The sequence below is a fragment of the Bremia lactucae genome, linkage group LG11 (assembly GCF_004359215.1).
Source record: "Bremia lactucae strain SF5 linkage group LG11, whole genome shotgun sequence".
NCBI lineage: Eukaryota > Oomycota > Peronosporomycetes > Peronosporales > Peronosporaceae > Bremia > Bremia lactucae.
The window spans coordinates 2262905-2283698 of record NC_090620.1 but is presented as its reverse complement, the minus strand read 5'-3'; the positions used below and the strand labels follow the sequence as shown (position 1 = coordinate 2283698).

The window sequence follows — 20794 nt, the reverse complement described above, 5'->3', positions numbered from 1 at the left end:
TTCCCGGTACAATTTTTGCCGTCAAATGGGCGGATCCCAAGCTCCAAAGTAGGTAGCCGGCGACTCTTGAGAAGAGGACTCCGGGGTGGCGTTAAGTCCAATGCCTCCCTACTTATCCCCCCCCCTTGAGCCATATACACTGGCCTCTCGGCCATTTTTTTTATCTGTGGTGTTACGACGCCTCCATACGATCCATGCGTATGGTGAGACCTGTTAGTAATTCGAGCAGCCTTGCCTGCGTATCCTTTGGCTCCGAATTATTTCCCATGACTCCTTCCGTCCTTCTTTTTGGCCACTGACCTTTTTCTTAATCAGTGGTGGTCCTTTCCCTCTTGCCGCTTTCGTCTGCATAAACAGTCTAAACTGTTGGGCTCATAACCTTTTAGTTGGATAAAATTACTTGTAGAAAGAAAAAGTGAATATTAAGTAACAGTCGTGCTAACCTATCCTTCTCGTCTAGTGCATCCTACACCATCCATCCGTGTGTTACCTTTATGCCGCTCAATTATCTCAAGAGCGGGCGGTTGAAACCAATACCTCGCCCTGGCTACTGAACCTTGGAATATTTACTTCAACACCCGAATTTTTACAGGCTCAAGTCTGTGCGACTCGCGGATTTAGTGAACGGGCCACAAAGTTGCTATGAAGAAGGCGCTTATTGAAACGGGGCACTGCTGACTTGCACTGCTTCAGTACAAGTCCACTTCGCACTGCCTCAGTGCGAGTGGTGTCTCACGTCACTTCACGTACACTAGTGCAGAGAAAATCTTCTCTTTAAAACACTTGCTTTAAAGAGGGTTAAATGAAAGCTGTATTAATATAATAAGTTCTTCTTATCTATCCACCAAATACTAACTTAATTATAAACTAATACAAAACATGTACTAAAAGTCTTATATGTCTTTCTATTTGCGCGCGTCGAGCGCTGACTGACCGCGAAGGAAGTAAATATAATGGTCTATATCTACCAATGGATAAGCTTTTAGAATATTACTATGTAAAGTAATATTTGCCAAATAGTCTCTACCTTTTCTTTGATAATATATTAACTAACAACCTTTAAGTGTTAATTTCATGTAACGAACACCCCGTTACACTCATAGTTACGTTGCTTAAAAATTTGGTTTGTTATTTCTTATGTTCATCAAAAGCTTAAGAAAATTAAATTAATATATGAGTCTGATTAAATTTCAATCACTAATTATGTGTAACAAATCCCGATCCCTTTAATCTTTCTCGTCTTAAACGGTTTTCTGGCGGATTCCTGTTACGTACATAATACCGGTATGGCTATTTATGCTCAACGCTGAAAGCTGAGAAATGTTAGCGATAGGCTTCAAGCTGAGCGACACCTCCGCGGCCTCCCTACGCAGCTCGCTAAGCGATTTTCTGCGTCGCGAATATGATGAAAATGAACGGCAAGTGGAAAATCACGAGGGAATGCTGGATCAATTTTTGCAGCTTAAAACGAACGTTGATCTCGTGCGTACACCATCGTCCATTTCGCGCCATGTGCTGCTGCGCTACTACGCACAGCTAGACAGGATGGTGCAGCGTTTTTCATGTGATGGTGAAGGAGCTGGTTTCCAGTCTCTTCGTCTTCAGTTTACATGGAACGACTCATTTTGTCCTCGAAAGAAAAGCACGCAGACGGGCTTGTCGTATGAGAAAGCGGCCGTCATGTTTAATGTTGGGGCGTTGGAGAGCCAACTAGGTGTTCAGATAGAAAGAAACACGGCTCGAGGTCTAAAAGCAGCCTGCCACCACTTTATGAAGGCCGCGGGCGCTTTCACAGAGGTGAAAGATTTTATTGTAAAACAAACATTAGGCACTGGGACTGCTGACATGAGCGCAGAAGGTCTGAGTCTGTTAATTTATTTAATGCTAGCACAGGCTCAAGCGTGCTTTTACGAGAAAGCAATTAAAGACCAATTGAAAGATGGGATAAAGGCTAAATTGGTGCATCAAGCGCTGGAGTACTATGTCTCGGCATTAGAATTTTGCCGCTCGTCAGGCTTAGTAGGAGCCATTGATAAATCGTGGGAAGCACATTTGCAATTTCAAGCTCACTGTATGCGTGCAGCCACGCAGTTTTGGCAAGGAAAAGCATCTAAGGCTATAGCGCTAGAACGAGGAGAAGGATATGGAGAAGAAATTGCGCGACTAGGTGCAGCGGATGCAGAGTGCACAAAAGCATGCAAGGTGGCAACAGAAAATAAATTGCCATCGTCGCTGTTGGAGTCAGCGCAGACACTGCAGCGTGTAGTGGGTGAACGTCTTGTTTTAGCAAAGAAAGATAACGTCAGTGTGTATCTTGCGAATGTACCCGAAGTTTCTACTTTGCCAGCAGTGGGGAAAGCTGCGATGGTGAAGCCATTGGTATTCACGTCTGATGAGTTGCTACAAGATCTTGGTGGTGTGGATCTTTTTGAGCAATATGTGCCAAAGGACTTGCTTCTTCGAGCTGACAGTGTCAAGCAAGACATTCAAACACTTTTTGAGGAAACAGCAGAGAATGTATCGAAGAGTACTACGGCTGCTAACAAACAGCTTAAAGACATGGGGCTGCCTGCTTCGATTGAAGCTTATGAATGCGACTTTCCAAAGACCCTCTGGCGACGCATTTTATATGTGAAAGACATGACAGCCTCGATTGATTCGAGTGCTATAGGGGCAAACAAAAATCCCGTCGTGGCGTTTATTCAGCAGCAATTACAAGCCGTTACAAGGATCTCGGATGATGCTGAAAAACAACTTTATTCGGCTGAAATGCTATTAAATGAAGAGGAAATGGAAGATAAAGTGTGTCGGCAGAAGTATGGTGAGTCTGTGTGGGCGCAACCGTTGTCGTCGTCACTCAATCAAAATTTTCGATTTGACATTGACCGTTATTATCGTCTTTTGAAAGAGTCGAAAAAGTCTGACGCTACTATTCGAGAGAAAGTTTACGAAAATGAGAACAAATTGGAGGCACTGGCACAGTCAAAATCCAGTCTAAAAGACGAGCTGCCGAAACTTAGCCGCGACAAGTCGAATTCGAACGAAGAAATTGCTGAGATCTCTTCATTTCTGATGCGATTGGGGCAACTTGTAGAGGAGAAAGACCAGTTGCTACGTCAATTTAAAGAATCTTTTGATAAATTCAGTGCACTTCCTGTATTGTTAGGTGGAGAGAAATTGAATGCAGAAGCTGCTTTGGAAGCCGAAAAGCAGTTTTTTAAGGATCACTTTTCAGGAAAGATTACACTAATTTTTGAGGAAGAGCAAACCGTTCTAGATGGCCTCATGCAGGCTAATTCTCATTTTGAGGCCAATAAAGAGACGGACCATTTACTGCGAGAGCGCCAAGCTTTTTTCCAGAATCTGAGCGATGCTGTTGACGTCTTTGAGCAGCTGGAATCTCACGTTAAGGAAGGTGCAAAGTTCTATAGTGAGCTTAGCATTCGAGTTGCACAGCTTCATCAGACCGTGGAAGACCATTGCTCCGCTCGTGCGCTAGAGAGGCGTGAGCTAGAAATGAATTTGACTGCCAGCGAAGAGATGCGGCAGCGAGAAGCTGCGGACGCAGCTCTGGCTCAGAAAATGATGGCTGACATGCGAGTTTGCAACGATGGTGGTTTTTCAAGCACTAGAGATGAAGCTTTGGCTCGACAATTAGCCGGCAGCACTCCGCAGCACTACCCAGTAAGCTGCACTACTCAACAGACCGCACCTCGTATGTATGAGACTTTGCAATCGCAGCCACAGCAAACTTTATATACAGCAAACCAACAGCCACATTATGGGTACGTCTTGACGTCGTCTATTTCAGCTCCTTCCTACGAAATGAATGCCAGACAGCATCCTGCGCAACAACAGAATTACCACCAATATCCAGGTCAACAGCGACAGGATTACGATTTGCCTTTTTCACAAGGCCATATGGGCGATTCAGTATAGCTAAAAAAAATGATTTTGATTTTTGTCTCATTTGGCATTGGTTAAAGAAGAGTTTTATTAAATATCATAAAACTCCATGCCATATTATTGCGAATGTCGCTGAAAACAGAATTAAGTAGGCAAGCATCATTATCAAAAGCAACGCTTTGATAATAGCATGAAATTTTTTACTATCTTGAAGTAAGGTTGTTTCCTTCGTGTTGTGCGCGCATGTAACGCAACGCTTCAAGGGCGCGATATTTAACGCTTCTAGTGCAGGATTCGCCCAAGAACATAATTACCTACCTTAATAGAATCGATTAGTTTGGCGCCTGACGCTACATTAAGCCATCGTCAAGCAAGCGACAAACATAATGGCTTATATGAACCAATAAACAGAAGTGTCACGTCACTGCTTTATTATATCTCTTCTAGGTAATTATAATTTTGAAACGTATCGATTGCCAGGACGTTGGTCTTCGCTGAACTTTATCACATGTCGCATCAAAGCTTTTGAATTGTATACTGAAGTTATACAATTGGTTCTAACAATCAGCTTTAATTCAAAAAAGCATGAAGAACCCTTCGCTGCAATTTTTATAGGAATGGTCTTCACCTAAAGGCAAGCTGTGCTTATCTCATCTCTCTTGCTATGGAAGTATCAACACCTGGATTAGTAAGCGGCATACCTCAAAGTGTAAACTGCCCAGCACTGGCAAAAAGTATGATGGCTTCTTGGCATTGCTTGTGCAGATAGGATTGTGCTTCTTACGGTATATCGTCCCTGCTTCGAAAAGGAGCGCCAGAAGTTTTTACATCAAGCGTTGAAAAAAGGCCATTTCATAGCTTGGCAACAGCGCGTTTAATGTGGAGCAAAGAGCTCAGGAAAATTGAAGAAGAAGAGCAGGAAGGGCATGTACAAAGACTAGGAGCATTGAAGCATTAACGCGAAGTAACATCTCCGACAATCAGTGGACGCTAACCCTGGATATATTCTACTCCGCAATGCCATCAGTCTCCAATATATTGCCATTTTTCCTATCGAACCTTTCGAGATTCCATGGCTAAGGATAGGCAACACATATTTTCACGCTCTGCCACAGAGGCTTCCGCTGCTGCAGCATCAACAGCTTCTATGATCCGAAGCAACTTTGCTACAGTCTCGAGTGCGTTGAAAAACAACTATGCGACGAATGGGAGCGCCGCGATGAGTTTGCCATCGTTGTCTAGGCCAGGCAGCGCTGAGTCACTGAGGGATAAGGAGACGGCAAAGGCATTACCACACCATAATAAGACGTTTAGCATCCCGTCTATAATGCACATCAGGACTGGCTTTCTGGACAAGAACCACTCGCGATCAATGGCCTCGGACTCGAGTACGGGTTCGCCCGAACCTTTATCCCAACGAAGCAACATAAGCGTCGATGATGCTGAGCATGAGTTCACTACACCTCGACATGCGGCATCGGCCATGAAAACTGCATCCCGCTTTGTCATGGGAATGCCAACACTGCTTAAACGTGCGGTCAGTAATAATCACACGCTGTCAAACGCGGATCCAATCACAACAACGCCAAAGAAGTCGCCGAACGCTCCCGCACTCTCTACTCCGCGTGAAGACTTTTTTGAGGATAATTTGGAGGATAATGACAGGCACTCGTTGCTTTTAATGATGCAGGTGCCTGAAGGTAGAAATTCGTGGATTCCATTGATGGCAGTTGGCGAAGCGTGGTAACAGAAGCTCGTTTTTGGAAACTAACTGCGTCGAGCAGTATCTCAAAGCCATGTCCTCGCAAGTGCAGTTCCGCTGTAATGTACTATTTCCTTGGCCTTGCGAATGAAGCAATCAAAGTCGTATTTTAGAGCACCTTTCAATCTCAAATGTATTGATGCAAATGAATATGATTCTTGTCGGAATGTATATAATGCAATTAATAGCTTCATATCTAACTTGCATTGGTTTGTCCTGATCGAAGTTTCTTTTTACTCGACATGGGGATGATTCGCACCACCAAAATCATGCATAAACTGCTCGCCATCAACGGCGACAGGGCGCGGATCAAGCACGTAGCGTCTAGCAAAGATTTTAAGAGAAAACAAACGATGAGTTGCTGGTAGTGACTTCCGCATGTCATTCACAAAAAGACTTACAGAATGCGAGGCGTTGCAAGCGGTCGTTGGGACTTCCAGCCTCGAATATTTGCGATTGTTGGATACACGTCTGGGGATGACATCATGAGGTCATCCTTTACTCAAAAAAACTGATAGCTACTAAATATCACAATGCACCTTCAAAGAAGTAATAGATATGTCCAATAATGATGCCAATCAGATCCGTCGTTGCGCTATTCCCGAGCAGAATGGAAAAGAAGAACAATACCCACGGTAGGTATGGTGCTGTGAACGGAAACAAGCCGAGGAAACTCATTCGTACGTGCTCGTTCCGTCGGCCCCAGAGATACACCATCATGAACGTTAGAGACGACCCGAGAAAGTGGATATTCACAAATGGCGCCACTAACTGCAAACAACATAGATTGTTAATATTATCGCGCTATTACCTTTACGCCTTAATAACATACGATCATAAAGATTGCGCCGAGCAGCAGCATATATACAAAGTCGGCTGTCCGACCTCGAAACGATCCTTCCTCTAGCAGTCTGCAGTAGCGAACACTACTCACAACCCTTATCAATACAACTAATCACGGCAATTGCCCCAGTAGTTACGTACACAAAGTACATATGGAATAGAAAATCGAGGCTAAAGAGCCCAAAGAACAAAAAGTTCGTCACCAGACGCCACACCTGAAGTGAATACATCCACTTAGTGACTTGGAATACAAGTATGGCTGAAAGGCACGTACTTGTCCTTTAAAGAAGATGAGATTAAAATTAAAATAAAGCGAAAATGGTGACACAAGGTCTAGCGCGCAGGCCGTCGTGGTAAGAAAGGATCCAGTGAGATACAGCCGCGACACAATGGGGATGTCGTAATACCATTCCAGTGGGTCGTCCATGACTGCGACAAAAAAAATTTGCTTGCTATTTTAAGTGACGTCACTTGGTGAATAACCGACTTCGGGCCAGAGCTTTGCAAACCCGCGGGTATTTTAATATATAACCACCATTCTTGAGTCTCTTCAATTGAGTCAATTTAAATGTCGCAATAAGTCGACAGGTGGCTTTGGCTCAAAAAGACGCCGCTATCGTTTAGCCTTATTAAGCAAAGGCAGCAAAAGGTGGAGTCGCACGTATCGAGTAGACGCTCTGCGCTTTAATGTTCGTTGCTCGAACGCTATGATTCACGCCTTACGTGCGTCCCAGTGTAGTTTTAAAAGTACGAAAGATTTTAAGCGCTGATCAAGACACAGGAGCAGCACTGCGACAAGAAGCATAGCATACTAAAAGGCTCGATGCTGGTCTATAGTCCATATTGTGGATGTTGATATCATATTCGTAGATGCTTCAGGTCCTACAAATTTTGGCGACGACACCGGTCGTGTTTTCGACTCGGTAGTGTGGGGTATTATTAAGGTGGTAGGAAGTGATTGGTTATCCATGGGATATTAGCGCTACAGTTTGATGTGGTATTTAATGAAGGTATCAATAGGAGTTCGCTTTAAATCTATATGAAGAAATACCACGAAAAAGCTGCAGCTCGAAAATCGGACGATGCAGGCGTTGGCCGATGGGAGCTAATGTAGGGAAGAAGGGCTATTTATCAGGTAAGCATGATAATTAAGCAAGCGTTTGCATTTGATGCAAGGGTGCATGTCTAGTCTTCCGTATGCAAAATCTTCTTTGCTCTCTTCGCTGAAGTAATGGCACCAAATTTTAAAAAGATTGCAAAAAATGCAACATTACAGTCAACACCATACATTAAAAGATTATTTATTGCCGATATGGGCCTTTTTCTACGCATCAAAGTTTACGTCACAGCGCGCGATGCTGTAACTTAAACGTTTTCATAATTCATGCTCTGTGATGTAATGAATGCTTCGTTTAGCCAATTAAAATGAAGGTAACTATCGCAGAGCGAATATGTTTTAGCGCTGCTGGAAAACATGTTTGCTCTGCGATAGTTACCTTCATTTTGACCGTCCTTGTAGGAAGCAAGCATAGGAGCTATTTATTGCCCATGTTCTCTACTTTCTCTCAAAGATGCGTTTTCTCTTCTAAATCCGCGACAAGTACTCTCTTTGGCCAAAACCCACAGAATTACTAAAGCCCGGCTTATTCGATCCGCGCTGAGTTGGAAAACTTCACATCATCAAATGAGAATTCTAATCTCTTGTTTGTAGCGTGAAGACTTGATGATAAATTATAAAAAATAAATAAAAAGCACTGACGACATATTGAAGACAATTGAACGGCATGAGCACACTTCGAAATTTGTCGTATTGACTATGTAAAAGTAAACCATCTCTCGTTAAACTATGTGATGGAGTTCCGTCGGACATGACGTGAAGGATGAGGTCGATGCATGTCTCCCCCTCGTAAGCTGTGGAAGTAAAAATCGGAAAGACCCCACTTCTTGCTGCTACAGTGTAAAGGAGACGTCAAAGGTGATCGCACCTTGCGACGACGGCGACGGAGTAGTATAGAGAGTACGATCGATACCGTCACAGCGAGCAAGACGTAGATTGCAGGTTTTGTAATGGTTGCAAGTGCCCCCACAAGAATATCTTCCGTGGCTCCAGCAAGATTGTGCTCAAAAAGACAGGAAGAAATACGATGCCTCGCAGATCCACAGTGCTCAATTAAATTGCAGATCGTGCCTTCGAGCATATGGCAAGAGAGTTGCATCGAAAGATGGGGAGTATCACACGAAATTTTTTGTGTCATTCCAGCTTGGGCGTCAATCATAGTCACTGGATCATACTCGGGCACGACTGCAAAATTCCGGTGGTGAAGGCTTGCACGATCAACTTTCATCGACTTTCCTCCAATATGGTGAACTAATTTGCTGTAACTTTGCACGAAACCGGGCGGAGAAAACGTGACTGACGTCGCTCCAACAATAGATCCGACTAGACGCGCGATACCACCACCCATTGAGTGACCCGTGAGCACCACTTTACGATTCGTTCGAGAAGTAACGTAGTCCAATAGCTCGTGATAATACCAAAATTCGTGTTGCAAGCCAAAAAGCCCAATCATTTCACTATACAACTCAATTAAAGTTGAAAAGGTAACATCTGGCCATATACGAATAGTCGGAAAAATGGACGACAGAATTGAAAATACCACGGGCTCAATAAACATCTTTACATCTTCCACAAAGTCTGTGAATCTCCAGATATCAGTGCCTCGCACGGAAATGACACTTGTATTTAACTTTGGGATGTATGCCTCGAAAAAGTCGAGCTTTGACCCCGTCTTTGTATTTAGCGCAGGCAGGAAAATTTGCACTTCTCCCAATTCATCATGAAAAATAGTCGAAATGAACTTGGCGGTGTCATTTGACAGCGGATTAAAGTAAGCAGCCTCGGCAAAGAAAGCCAAATCAATGAGATTCAGACCGTTCCAGCTATTCGAACAGCTTGCGTAGAGCGGATCATCAACCGTAATTGCGGGTGAATTGTCATTTGCAAGCCCAAGATGCAGCTTCACGACCCCCGTATGATGAATTTGAATTGAGTTGTTTACATATTCTACCGAAGTGGCGTCAGGAAACCACTTTGCACTCTTCTGTAGCGCAGAAAGCACACTAAATCCAGAGATAGCACCTACAAATAGCATCAGGATAGCTAGTGCTAGATACACGAATTTCGTGGCTGTGCGATGACCGAAAAGTGGTTGTTTCTTGTCGGACGACGTCTCTTGCAGCATTTGCTGAAGGGATTGACCCATCTCGCTCAACGAAGAAGCAGCTTCTGAGCGTAAGAAGAGGTCAAAAAAGAATGCAGTGACGACGACAAAGACGTGAGGCTTTTCTGTCATCTTCGAGCCGGCAACAACCGTGCCCGAGATAAGAATTGCAAAAGGTGCATTGATAATAACCGAGCGCACGCTTAGCAAGCTAACCATTCGGAGACAAATTAGCGATACGACGTATATTGACGGCAATAGCAAATTGATGATTGTGAGCTCTAGCTGTGCGTGAACAAAACCCATGTGCGGATGCAAGCACGCTCGACAAAAGACAATGCCTTGACCGACAGCAAAAGTAAATTTGAGGCGCTCAAAAAAACCAACCAGAGCTTTTCGATTGGAATCGCACTCGGTCACGTTGTGAAACGTGAAGCATGTTATTGCGAGGAACCAGGCAATCCATCCTACGAGCAAAGCCATGCCAAAGATTTCCCACTGATAATTTGTTAGGTCGCTTAACAGTGTAACTTTTAAATTAAAGTGTCTTGCACTCCATTCAATCATCCATAGTCCACCCAAACAATTCATTGCTACTAACCATCCTCCGAGAAAAAAAGTCTTAATTGTACCAAGTCCCGCAAGAGCCGAGCGCCATCGCGGCAGTATTTCCAAGCAAAGCTGAATAAATTGACACATGGCAATCGCAGTTGATATACGCAAAGCGCGCTGGAAGACCGGGTGTTTATCCGTCAATAATTTTAAATACGAGTCTTCGCACATGACTTGCACCAACGTCGACGATTCGTGAAGCATTGGACTACTGCAGTGTGAAGGTACTACTATGAGGCTAGGAAGGATAACCAGCATGGGTATAGCGACTGTAATGATGACTGCTTGAGGGCTACACTCGCAAGCAATGATACGACGAATGAGTGGAAAATTCTGCAGCGACTGCCACGTTAAGATCCACGTGGCGCGTCCAAAAGACAGCACAATGCTCATCACCGACACGTACACAATGAGCACACAGATGGCTTGCGTAAAGGGCATTGTAATGATCGTGCTCATATTTTCACCCAGTACAGCTCCAACATTGAATAAAAATCCCCAAAGAATCGCCAATGCTTGCAGCATTACATAAACGAAGAAAAACGAAACGACGGGGCGTGAGCTTTCGACCCGCAGTAGCGCTAAATTTGGAAAGCTCACGAACACGACACGAAGTGCTGCCTCCCAGCCTAAAATACCTTCAAAGTATCGTCGACGCCACAGCACCTGCTGCGTCAAACGAAAGGCCTTAAGCTTGCGACGAGGCGACATTAACGTTTGTTTCTTCACTTTGCTTGTACGAATGTGTTGCTTCACTTTTTTTGCAGTTGCGTCGAAAAGTTGTGCTTTTCTTCGTGGCGAAACAAATGTCGATAAGTTTGGCTCAGGGAGTGAAGATGGACGTGGTGGTCGAGAGACGTTTGCCACCGGTCGTGATGGATCCATAGAGCAATGACAAGTGCCGATTTCTCTGCAGGATAGATTATAAATTAAGAAAGCTCGCTCACCTAACGAGCGGCATCCGGGTGATAGCCGCAGACAGTGAGACTATGTGTTGTGCCACTTGCACAAATAGGAAACGACTAAATAACGTAAATCTGATTCCGAAGCGATGACAATTAGATAACGCTCTCTGGAATGTACTATTAATTGGTCATTTATCAAATCAACAATTTCGTGTCTAGGCACTTTCTGTGACGGGGTGCCACAGCACTAAATATGACTTTTAAATATCTGTCATCTTTTCGAAGCATACTATCATGACTTTTACGCTTCGCTCGTAAAGTTAACGAATCCCGTCAGCAATAAGCGCGTACAGAAAATATCTCGAAAGTTGTTTATGTTCCAGCGGTATTGGCGAAGCAGAGTGGGCATTTTTTTAGTACTAGCTAACCTCCACTGAAAACAGTGAAGGAAAAGGTGCCGGTTGATTTAAAGACTTAAATCGACTCATAAACAGATCAGTCGCTTTGCGCCACAATATTGCCGTGTATGTTAATATTGGAACTGTTATGTAAAATTCCATATTTTAGGGTTGTTTCCTCAGAGTTTGTCGCCTGGACAATGTAATCTTCCGCATCATCAACTTTATTTTCGTATACGGCTTGCCGCACTTTACACCTTATTACGAGATTTTTTCTAATTTACAAGGCATTCTCATCGGTGCGATCTATTACAAAGGTACCGCACAAGCTGTCTATCACGCTCAAATCTTTCCTTATAGACTGAAACTTCACTTGAACGGCCAATGCCACTCGTTGCAGCTATATATACCCTCTCTGCTAAACCCACGAACCCGTTGCTAGCTTCGCAATTGGTCGCACCGCAGCAAGTACCTACGCTTATCTAAGTTCATCTCCAAATATTTTGGTTACCTTTATGTCGCTCATATCGTTCGAGCCTGGTTTAAGATATCTCTCATCACGACAACACGCAAGATAATAAAGATTCGTAATGTAACCCACAAATTATTGTGGTCATTTTGGTCACAACGTTTTTATCATAATAAATTTCAGTCGACTATTCCTGTCATCAACATCGAATAGAAATAACCGTAAGGTTTGTCTTTCAAATTCATTGACTACTATCACGTACCACTAACTCTGGGTATTGCTTTGCAACAACAAATTCAAACCCATCAAGATCTTTGGGTACTGCGAGATTTGCAAATATCATTTCACAGTCTTCAGCTTGCTCGTCCTCACTCCACTCGTCTTCATTTTCCGAGACTACTCGACTAAAGCGTAAAGACTTTCGTCGAGAATGTCGTCGTGTATTGGGTGTATCATGCTCCCCACAGCTTGATCCATCCGAATCAGTTCGCGATCGTTGGCGCTTTCGATTTCGTTCAGGAGTTGAAAGTGCTTGTGAGCCCAAGTACTTTGTATTGCGGCTTCGAGCTGCAGCACGCGACTTGTTTCGGACACGGCTTCGTGATTTCTGGGCTGGTGGGGCCGATTTTGCCCGATGCGGCACGTCAGTCAGATTTTCTCCTGTAAAGTCATTGTAAATTTCTTTCATTTGCGGACTTGGCCGCTTTTTTAAAACCACATTAATGGTTGCCTCCATAAGCGGCAGCTTACACATGTGTAGCAAGCGTTTATGTTGTCTATCTCTTTGTCGCGCCATTTCCAGCAACATTCGTCCACGCTCAAGCGAGCGCCGCAAATCTTGTAGTTGGCCTAAAATCTCTTTTGTGATCCAAGATTGGCGGCTGACATCAAAGGCTGCGTCCGACGGAGTGTGCGCCTCACAATAAAATCTCCATTCAGTGCGATTCGAGCGAGCAAAATATAGTTTTTTCAAGGCGGCGCAAATTGGATGGAATCGACGCGAACAGTGCGCACAATTCGCAAGCAGCCCTCCTTTCGTGTCGCACAATTCACATCGGGAAGCCATACTATTCGACTTTATTGCTGGAACGAATGCGCAGAGCATATGATGTCTCTTGACCGTTTTAACTTTTTGCCATTTGCAGCAATAAACGTGTATCCATCGATTTAAGACAGCAGATGACCCTACTCCATTGCGGTCCTGCTTTCGGGGCTGTAAAACAGATTTTTTGCTACCTGAAACACTCTCTTTTAACTCTTGTCGCAGCAACTTTTGATGTGCTTGCAAACCAGGGTACTGACGTGCATCTGACGTCGCGCTTGAGCCAAAAAGTGTTTTACCATTCGATTGACTTTCAACGACAAGCGGATCAATACATGGCATCAAGTATTCGGTCGCTTTTGCACATACAAGACAGCTTGGTACTTCATTCCCATCCGTTTGCGTACACCGCTCGCAAATCCAATTACTTTTAAATATCATCGCAGACGACCCAATGTCGGAGATGCAACACTCTGGGTGAATATGGACATTGCAGTACTGGCAACGAATCATAAATTGCCGTCGATGTAGCATATTAACGTCCGTGAGCTTTCCAACAATTGGTGCACAATACTCAAAGCACGCAGAACACACTTTCAAGTCGGTCCAATCGATCACGGAAGGGTCTGCAAAGGACTTGGTTTCTGCCGAAAGCACAGCCTGGACAATGGAACCGGATAAATAAGCCGACTCCTCACTCCGGCTTTTATTTTTCACTGCACTAGTATAATTGTCTTTGTTCCATATTACAAAATACGAATCAATACGGAACCGTGCCCGCCGACGTCGCTGAGCAAGCTGCTCAGCAACAGAAAACTCTGGGGGCAAATGGCCTGAGCAGAACAATTGAAATTGCAGTCCTGCTCCTCCACCGGCGTAGATGTACCTCTCGTCTCGTAATGAAATTGTCATCGGGAGACCGTCATACCATCCGCATAGTGGATGGAATGACGTAGAGCATCCAGGATAGCAACATTGGATCGTGCGTCCACATGCGACTCGGCAGTGTACGCAAAGACTTCCTAGCTCAATCACACGAATTTCATCGTGTTTTGAAGCAACGTGTTGTCCACCCAAGGCTTGAGCTACCCGTCCTTCGATCTCTTCAACCGGATTAAAAAAACGAGCTTCGGTTAATGATCCGACTAAGCTAATGTCTGACAGCTCGAACAAGTTTCCAATCCACACCTTTGGACACCACAATGCACACACTACGTGCACCCATTTGCCATCAAGAGTACGTTTAAAAGCCCCGTCGCTTAATGGACATAGTTGGCAGAACACATCCCTCGCTGGGTCAAGCCCTTCCTTTGTCGCTCGACATCGATCGCAAATGAATTCACTACTGGGCACCTTCGCCATTCCGTAACAGCGCTGGTGAACTGCGAGCTCACAACGATCGCAGAAAATAATTGGATTGGTTTCGGGGGACTGACCATCGAAACACACGACGCAAGTCCCATCATCCACAGCGTTATCCTCGTCTTCTGTTAATTCTTCTTGCTCGTCCCTTTCAAGTGCTTGAGGATCCTCTGCGATAAGTCTATAGCCAACTACTAAGCTTGAACAGAGCCGCTTCCATAAAGCAAATTCACGGTAATACATGTCTGTGATTTGCGCTGAAAGCTGAAAGATGCGATTGCGACCTTCATCCCGTAAAACTTTTTTATACAACGTACGAATGCGATATCGGTTGTGCTCCGTCGTATTTGTAAGATGATCCATTAATAAATTAATTGCAGGTGTCATTTCATCAGTCAATAACTCGTCATCAACAGGACCAGGTGCCTGACACAGAGTCTCCAAAGTATAATCCAGAGGAATTTCAATACAAGAATCAAGAGAAATCAATAGTTTGGTATCCGCTTCCAAGGGAACTTTCATTATTTGCATGTCAAATCCAGCTAACGTCGATACGGCATCATGCTGAAACGAAGTCCCAAATGTACCATTCTCGACTGCGTGCTGATGCATCGCAGGATCCCGAGAAACGAGCATTGTGTAAGTGCAATGCAGTGTCGTCTTCTCTCCATTCTGAAACTGAACATGCACCATTGCTTGGACACCGTCTGGCACACTTGTTGGCTCCAGCGGAAGTGACAGCGAGCTCTCGGAAAAGTGACGAATTTCGATCATTGGTTGAGCAAAAGAATCAGATAGACAACGACAGTGACTCGCTCGCATTAAGAAGTCGCACTTGTGCGCACATTTTTTCAATGCTAGTGTCTGTATCGGGTTCTCCGTACTTCGTTCCAATCGCATCGTGTCTCGGCAGTGAATGTCCGATGCTTGAGAAGGCCGACGACGAATCACTTTGGCCAAATCTTCGAGTTTAATTCCACACAAGCTCTTTGACAATTGCCGCATACGCTTCTTTTCCAGCACGCTACTTGAATAAAAGTGCCGATCCACCACCTTCCAAAAGTGCGTGGAATCCATGGGAGCGCCACTGCTTTGCCCTGGCCACGACGCAAACAAAACATCCGTTAAATCGGCTGCCTCCTCATTTTCGTGCAAGCCATTTCGCGGAGATATTTTATGCTTTTGATGATGTCTTTGCTTTGAACAGCTATTTCGTAAATGACCCATCATTAACGTCTCTTTCACCTGTTCTCCACAGTCTCGACATGGCCGCATCGGCGCTTTCTGTCGCTTGAATATGCCGTGAACATCTCCATTGTTTTTGCGTGCCCTAGGGATGCTCGAGCTCCTTACTTTATTACTTCGTTTCTTAGCTGGCGACTTGTTAACAAGCGAATACGAAATCTCAACGGGCCGTGCTCCTAATCGGTACAATTCCTGCTTTCGCTTAAAAGCATCGCTACGTGCCTTCCATCCAAGCAGACATTGTGTCTCATGTCCTTCTTTATTTGGTAGTGTGACTTTATTACTACAAAAGCGACACTTGGACTCAAGCGTCGGTGGATGTTCCTCCACGTATTGCTGAACCTCGGGCACGGCACGCCACGAATTATCCACTAATTCGTATTTTGTGCTAACAACGTCTGAAAGATGCGTCTTGCAGTGATACACCTGTTGATTCTGTGCGTTATAGCCGGTAAAGAGGAGCGAGGACGGCGCCCGGAAGGCACACAAGACGTGAAAAGCCTTGGCACAACGTCCACTGACGCACTGGATGCAGCCACCACGCAAACCACAGATTAAACAGCGCAGTGTACTGCGGCTTTTGTCCAGTAGCGAGATCTGTACGGCTTCATCCATTGCGCCAGACAAGCTGTGGTACAGCTCTGGAATCCAATTTATACACAGTAAGTGACACCACACGTCACGCTGATCCGTGAGCCGCAGTGCACCACCAGCAATCGGACACACTGCACATTGCGGCGTTGGGCGTGGCGAAGGAGCCGAAGTCGCGTATTCACAGGCCTGACAGAGCCAAGAGGTTGCATCACCGCCCTCGATACTGACACCGTAACACTTAACATGAACGCAATTACTACAGCGAATACATTGCACAAGAAATGTCCCTTGCTCGTCGTCCAGGTTCATGCAAATGCAACAGGGCCCCGACAGTATCGCCGAAGTCATGGCAACCAGCGCAGTTTTATTCCCGCGTCGGCAATCGGACTTAAGAAGTACATTAAAATACATAGGTATTCGATTAGTACCAACTTCTGGAAATGTACGAGTATCTTTAGTCCATCTTGCTGGCAGATCATAATTAATAGACGGGACAATATTATAAGTATGCTCCGAAAAGTTCTTTATCTTCGAGGAGCGAGAAACTATCTTTAGAGTTTGTATAGAAGTCTTCAAGTAGCTCGTTTTCTTAATTTTGAGGTTGGCAAAAAAATAAATTTAATCTGCAGCTACCGAGCCCGAGAAGAAAAGATACGCTGTTTCAATTCAATTTCGAGCCGGATAAGTCGCTATCATTCCATCAAGTATGTACAATTGCCACATCAATTTGCTTTCAATCAACATTAGGGTTGGGCATCCGTCAAAGTCAAGTTGCATGATGAAATGGAGCTTGCCATTGAATATTAGAGCATCCGCAAATTATCGGATTATTGGTTATGGGCTCATGGTCTGGATGCGTAAGCAATAGTGTTATTCACTATACTTAATCCCTACAATCGTAGTTTGTCCGTGGCTGTTGAATTAATTTCATTTTTCTGGTTTAGATACAGAGGCAGGACAATAATCAGGGTGTGGCAGGTTCACATACATGGTAATCCAATCCCTTCTTTTACGCGCTCTTGTTCTTTCCACGAAGCTTTCGATACTTTCGAGCGTAATTTTGATCTATGTTTCTACTACGCGTCAAGTCTCGCTAATTTAAATTTTCGGCTTAAATCCGTATACCATAGGACACAGCAACCAAGCTGCAAGCACCACGGGTAAGTTGATTGAACCAGCGGAGAACTTATGTACGTGATGATTTCTTTGGCACTCATAAAAAGAAACCGGTAAATACCTGTAGTGGCAGGGTATCTACCGTTGGCAAATTTGTAAAACAAAAGTAAAGTATGCTTGTTAAAAAGCGATACCGATCAACAATGCTCTTTTTCGTCAAATCCATTTTTGCTGTCAAATTGCGACTCAATCTCCTCCCATGATTAACGACACTCCCGCCTGGAAAGCTCTCGCTGAGCACGTTGCTGAAATCAAAGAAACGAACTTGCGCGAGCTTCTCACAGACGATGCACGCAATACTTCTATGCGCGTGGAGCAGCAGAATATATATCTCGATTATTCGCGTCAGAATGCCACGTCCAAAACACTCGATCTGCTGTTTGAGCTTGCTAATAGCGCTAAGCTAAAGGAAAAACTAAAGGCTATCGCCTCAGGGGAACATGTCAATGCCACGGAGGATCGTGCAGTGATGCACATGGCTCTCCGCGCCCCCAAGACGCAAAAAATACTTGTTGATGGACACGACGTTGTGCCCGACGTGCATAAAGTACTAGACGCTATCCGTGCGTTTTCCACCAATGTGCGTGACGGAAAATTCGTGGGCGTGACAGGAAAACCGCTTCAAAATGTAATCTCGGTTGGCATTGGTGGCAGTTATCTCGGTCCCGAGTTTGTCTTTGAAGCTCTGCGTCACGAACCTATTGCGAAGGCAAGTGCACAAGGCCGCAACCTTCGCTTTTTGGCTAACGTGGACCCCGTCGATGTCGCTCGTGCCATTAATGGTCTAAACCCCGAAGAGACTCTCGTAGTAATTGTATCCAAGACCTTCACGACCGCAGAGACCATGTTGAATGCCCGTACGCTACGGAAATGGCTCGTGGATGACCTCACAACGAAAGGAAGCAGCGAGACAGATGCTGTGGCAAAGCATATGGTAGCGGCGAGCTCAGCAGTGCCACTTGTACAGCAATTTGGCATCGACCGCGCAAACATCTTTGGTTTCTGGGACTGGGTGGGGGGCCGTTTTAGCGTCACCAGCGCTGTTGGCATCCTCCCGCTTGCTCTCCAATATGGCTTTGATATCGTAGAACACTTTTTAGAGGGTGCCCATGCTATGGACAATCATTTGCTACAGACACCACTACGCGAGAATTTGCCTGTTATCATGGGTCTCCTTGGCGTGTGGAACTCGTCATTTCTAGGCCACAGCTCACGCGCGTTGCTACCTTACTCCCAGGCACTCATGCGCTTTGCAGCTCACATTCAACAAGTAGACATGGAAAGCAATGGCAAGCGCGTGACAATGGAAGGCAATACGCTTCCGTTTGAAGCGGGCGAAATCAACTTTGGGGAGCCTGGCACGAATGGTCAGCATTCTTTCTACCAACTCATTCATCAAGGCCGAGTCGTGCCGTGTGATTTCTTAGGATTTTGTGAGTCGCAAAACCCCATACAACTTGCGGGTGAGTCCGTGTCGAATCACGACGAACTCATGTCGAACTTTTTTGCCCAGCCAGACGCTTTGGCTTATGGTAAATCTATTGATGACCTTATAGCCGAAGGTGTGCCGGAAAACCTTCGGACGCACAAATTCTTTCCCGGTAATCGTCCGTCGATTTCGCTGCTATTTAAAAAGCTTGATGCTTACTCAACTGGTCAGCTACTTGCTCTCTACGAGCACCGCACGATTGTCCAGGGTGCCATTTGGGGCCTTAACAGCTTTGACCAGTGGGGTGTTGAGCTCGGAAAGGTGCTTGCAAAGCAAGTGCGTCGTCAATTAAATGCCTCACGTACGGAAAATCAACCTATCGAAGGGTTCAATAGCGCTACCACTTCCATCTTGGAGACGTACCTGGCGTACAAGGCTTAGAAGTCTAAGAAGCTGAGTGTGCAAGGTTGAATTGAAACGCATTTCTAATCGCATCTAATGGTTTGTTAAGTTAGTCAAACTATAAGAACTCAAAACGGTCATGTACTTGAAAAAATGTCGCGAAAATCTTACGCCAAAGTGCTTGTCTTGGAAAGACGCGGATCGTGTACCTAAAAATTATTTTCGAGCTACTATGACTCCACCCTACCGATCGCTGCATAAGACTTTCGAGCGCACGGAACGCTTAGAAATAAAAAACTTTTAGTTTTAGTGTTCAATTGACCTAGCTATCGCTATCTATCGTGCCCGTTATTTTTGGCAATTAGACACGTGTGTCAGAATTTTTTTTAGCACGAAGCTTTGCCTTTTCTGAACGGTGTCCGGAATCGAAAAATGTTGTTTACAGATCCGCGGCGGCATTAAGGCCAGCAAAAGGATGTTAAGATCTCGGTTTAGTCAAGCATTGATCTGCGTTTTATGGAAAACACAAGCCTTTAGAAATTTAGGATGGATAAGAATTTGATATACCGGGCAAGTTATGGTCACTATAAAAGTTAAATTTGCAACAATCTAGTAGATATGATTCGAGACTGTGTAGATAAACACTTAAATGTATTGCGAGCGACCTACGCTAGCCGTCATCCCGCTAATCTGAATGCCCTCAGGGACATCACATACACAAGGGTGGGTCACAATGTGAACCACACCCAAGTGGTAAGGGTCTTTAGCTACCGAATGTAACGGGCTAAAATTGCCCTAATGTTTCACAGTCCCCGTTTAGTTCACTTGGTGTACATAACGGGATGGTCAATTACTAAATAATAGTAATTAGACCCAACACTCGGGTGTGGTGCACATTTGTGACCAACCCTTGTGGATGTCATGCACATGGGTGCATTCACATTAGGAGAGATGACGCCCAGCGTCATCCGTGATGACGGCTAGCGACATCCGTTACGCGAGGTATCTAGAAAGATACGCTCGCAATACATATTAAGTGTTATCTATAGAGATGACATTTTAATTGGTAAAAATAGGATTTATATGAATACGATTAAATATAAATCAGTCTGAAAAATACTTCCTACTTGGTAAGTGCGCACGAGGAGACGGATTACCGCTCCCGTGACGACACTTAACCGGAGTACTTAGTGTGTTTGGTGAGGTCGCTAACGCGACTACCACAACTACCTCACTGCACGCAAGAGAAGCAGGTTAAACCGCTTCCTCGCTGTGCTAGGGTGTGTGTCTAAGAAGAGCGTGGCCGCATTACGACGTGCCCGCCTACACCACACATCTCGCAAAGAATGTCGAGATGGTTGTCTTTCTTCGCAGAGTATAGCTTCTCCGGGGAGTTTAAATTAGGACGGATTTATGTCTTCACTGATG

The 20794-nt window shown here is 44.8% G+C and overlaps 6 protein-coding genes across 6 annotated transcripts; 3 read left to right on the top strand and 3 right to left on the bottom strand.

The window, feature by feature from the left end:
- Positions 1–1320: 1320 nt before the first annotated feature.
- On the top strand, positions 1321–3939 carry CCR75_003230 (uncharacterized protein; the record flags this gene model as incomplete). Its single annotated transcript, XM_067961327.1, has 1 exon — positions 1321–3939. The coding sequence occupies one exon, from the start codon at positions 1321–1323 to the stop codon at positions 3937–3939; it is 2619 nt and encodes an 872-aa protein (XP_067817693.1).
- A 1039-nt stretch (positions 3940–4978) lies between these two features.
- Positions 4979–5653, top strand: CCR75_003231 (uncharacterized protein; the record flags this gene model as incomplete). The annotated part of the gene is made up of 1 exon (XM_067961328.1): positions 4979–5653. One exon carries the CDS (start codon positions 4979–4981, stop codon positions 5651–5653), a length of 675 nt encoding a protein of 224 aa, XP_067817692.1.
- On the bottom strand, positions 5015–7047 carry CCR75_003232 (uncharacterized protein). The gene is made up of 6 exons (XM_067961329.1): positions 6786–7047; positions 6653–6726; positions 6501–6594; positions 6208–6439; positions 6070–6139; positions 5015–5992 (listed from the first exon to the last, which is right to left on the bottom strand). Exons 1-6 carry the CDS (start codon positions 6936–6938, stop codon positions 5902–5904), a joined length of 714 nt encoding a protein of 237 aa, XP_067817695.1. The 5' UTR covers positions 6939–7047; the 3' UTR covers positions 5015–5901.
- Positions 7048–8355: 1308 nt separating this feature from the next.
- On the bottom strand, positions 8356–11229 carry CCR75_003233 (uncharacterized protein; the record flags this gene model as incomplete). Its single annotated transcript, XM_067961330.1, has 1 exon — positions 8356–11229. The coding sequence occupies one exon, from the start codon at positions 11227–11229 to the stop codon at positions 8356–8358; it is 2874 nt and encodes a 957-aa protein (XP_067817694.1).
- Positions 11230–12357: 1128 nt separating this feature from the next.
- CCR75_003234 (uncharacterized protein) lies at positions 12358–16707 on the bottom strand (the record flags this gene model as incomplete). Its single annotated transcript, XM_067961331.1, has 1 exon — positions 12358–16707. One exon carries the CDS (start codon positions 16705–16707, stop codon positions 12358–12360), a length of 4350 nt encoding a protein of 1449 aa, XP_067817697.1.
- A 1027-nt stretch (positions 16708–17734) lies between these two features.
- CCR75_003235 (uncharacterized protein) lies at positions 17735–19405 on the top strand (the record flags this gene model as incomplete). The annotated part of the gene is made up of 1 exon (XM_067961332.1): positions 17735–19405. One exon carries the CDS (start codon positions 17735–17737, stop codon positions 19403–19405), a length of 1671 nt encoding a protein of 556 aa, XP_067817696.1.
- Between the last annotated feature and the right edge of the window lie 1389 nt (positions 19406–20794).

Excerpts from the sequence above, each read along its gene's own strand:
- CCR75_003232 (XM_067961329.1), bottom strand. The coding sequence starts at position 6,938 with ATGGACGACCCACTGGAATGGTATTACGACATCCCCATTGTGTCGCGG. Across the intron at positions 6,595-6,652 it reads CTATTCCATATGTACTTTGT|TGTTCGCTACTGCAGACTGC; the intron begins GTACGTAACTAC and ends GGTTGTGAGTAG. Across the intron at positions 6,440-6,500 it reads TCGGCGCAATCTTTATGATC|TTAGTGGCGCCATTTGTGAA; the intron begins GTATGTTATTAA and ends TGTTGTTTGCAG.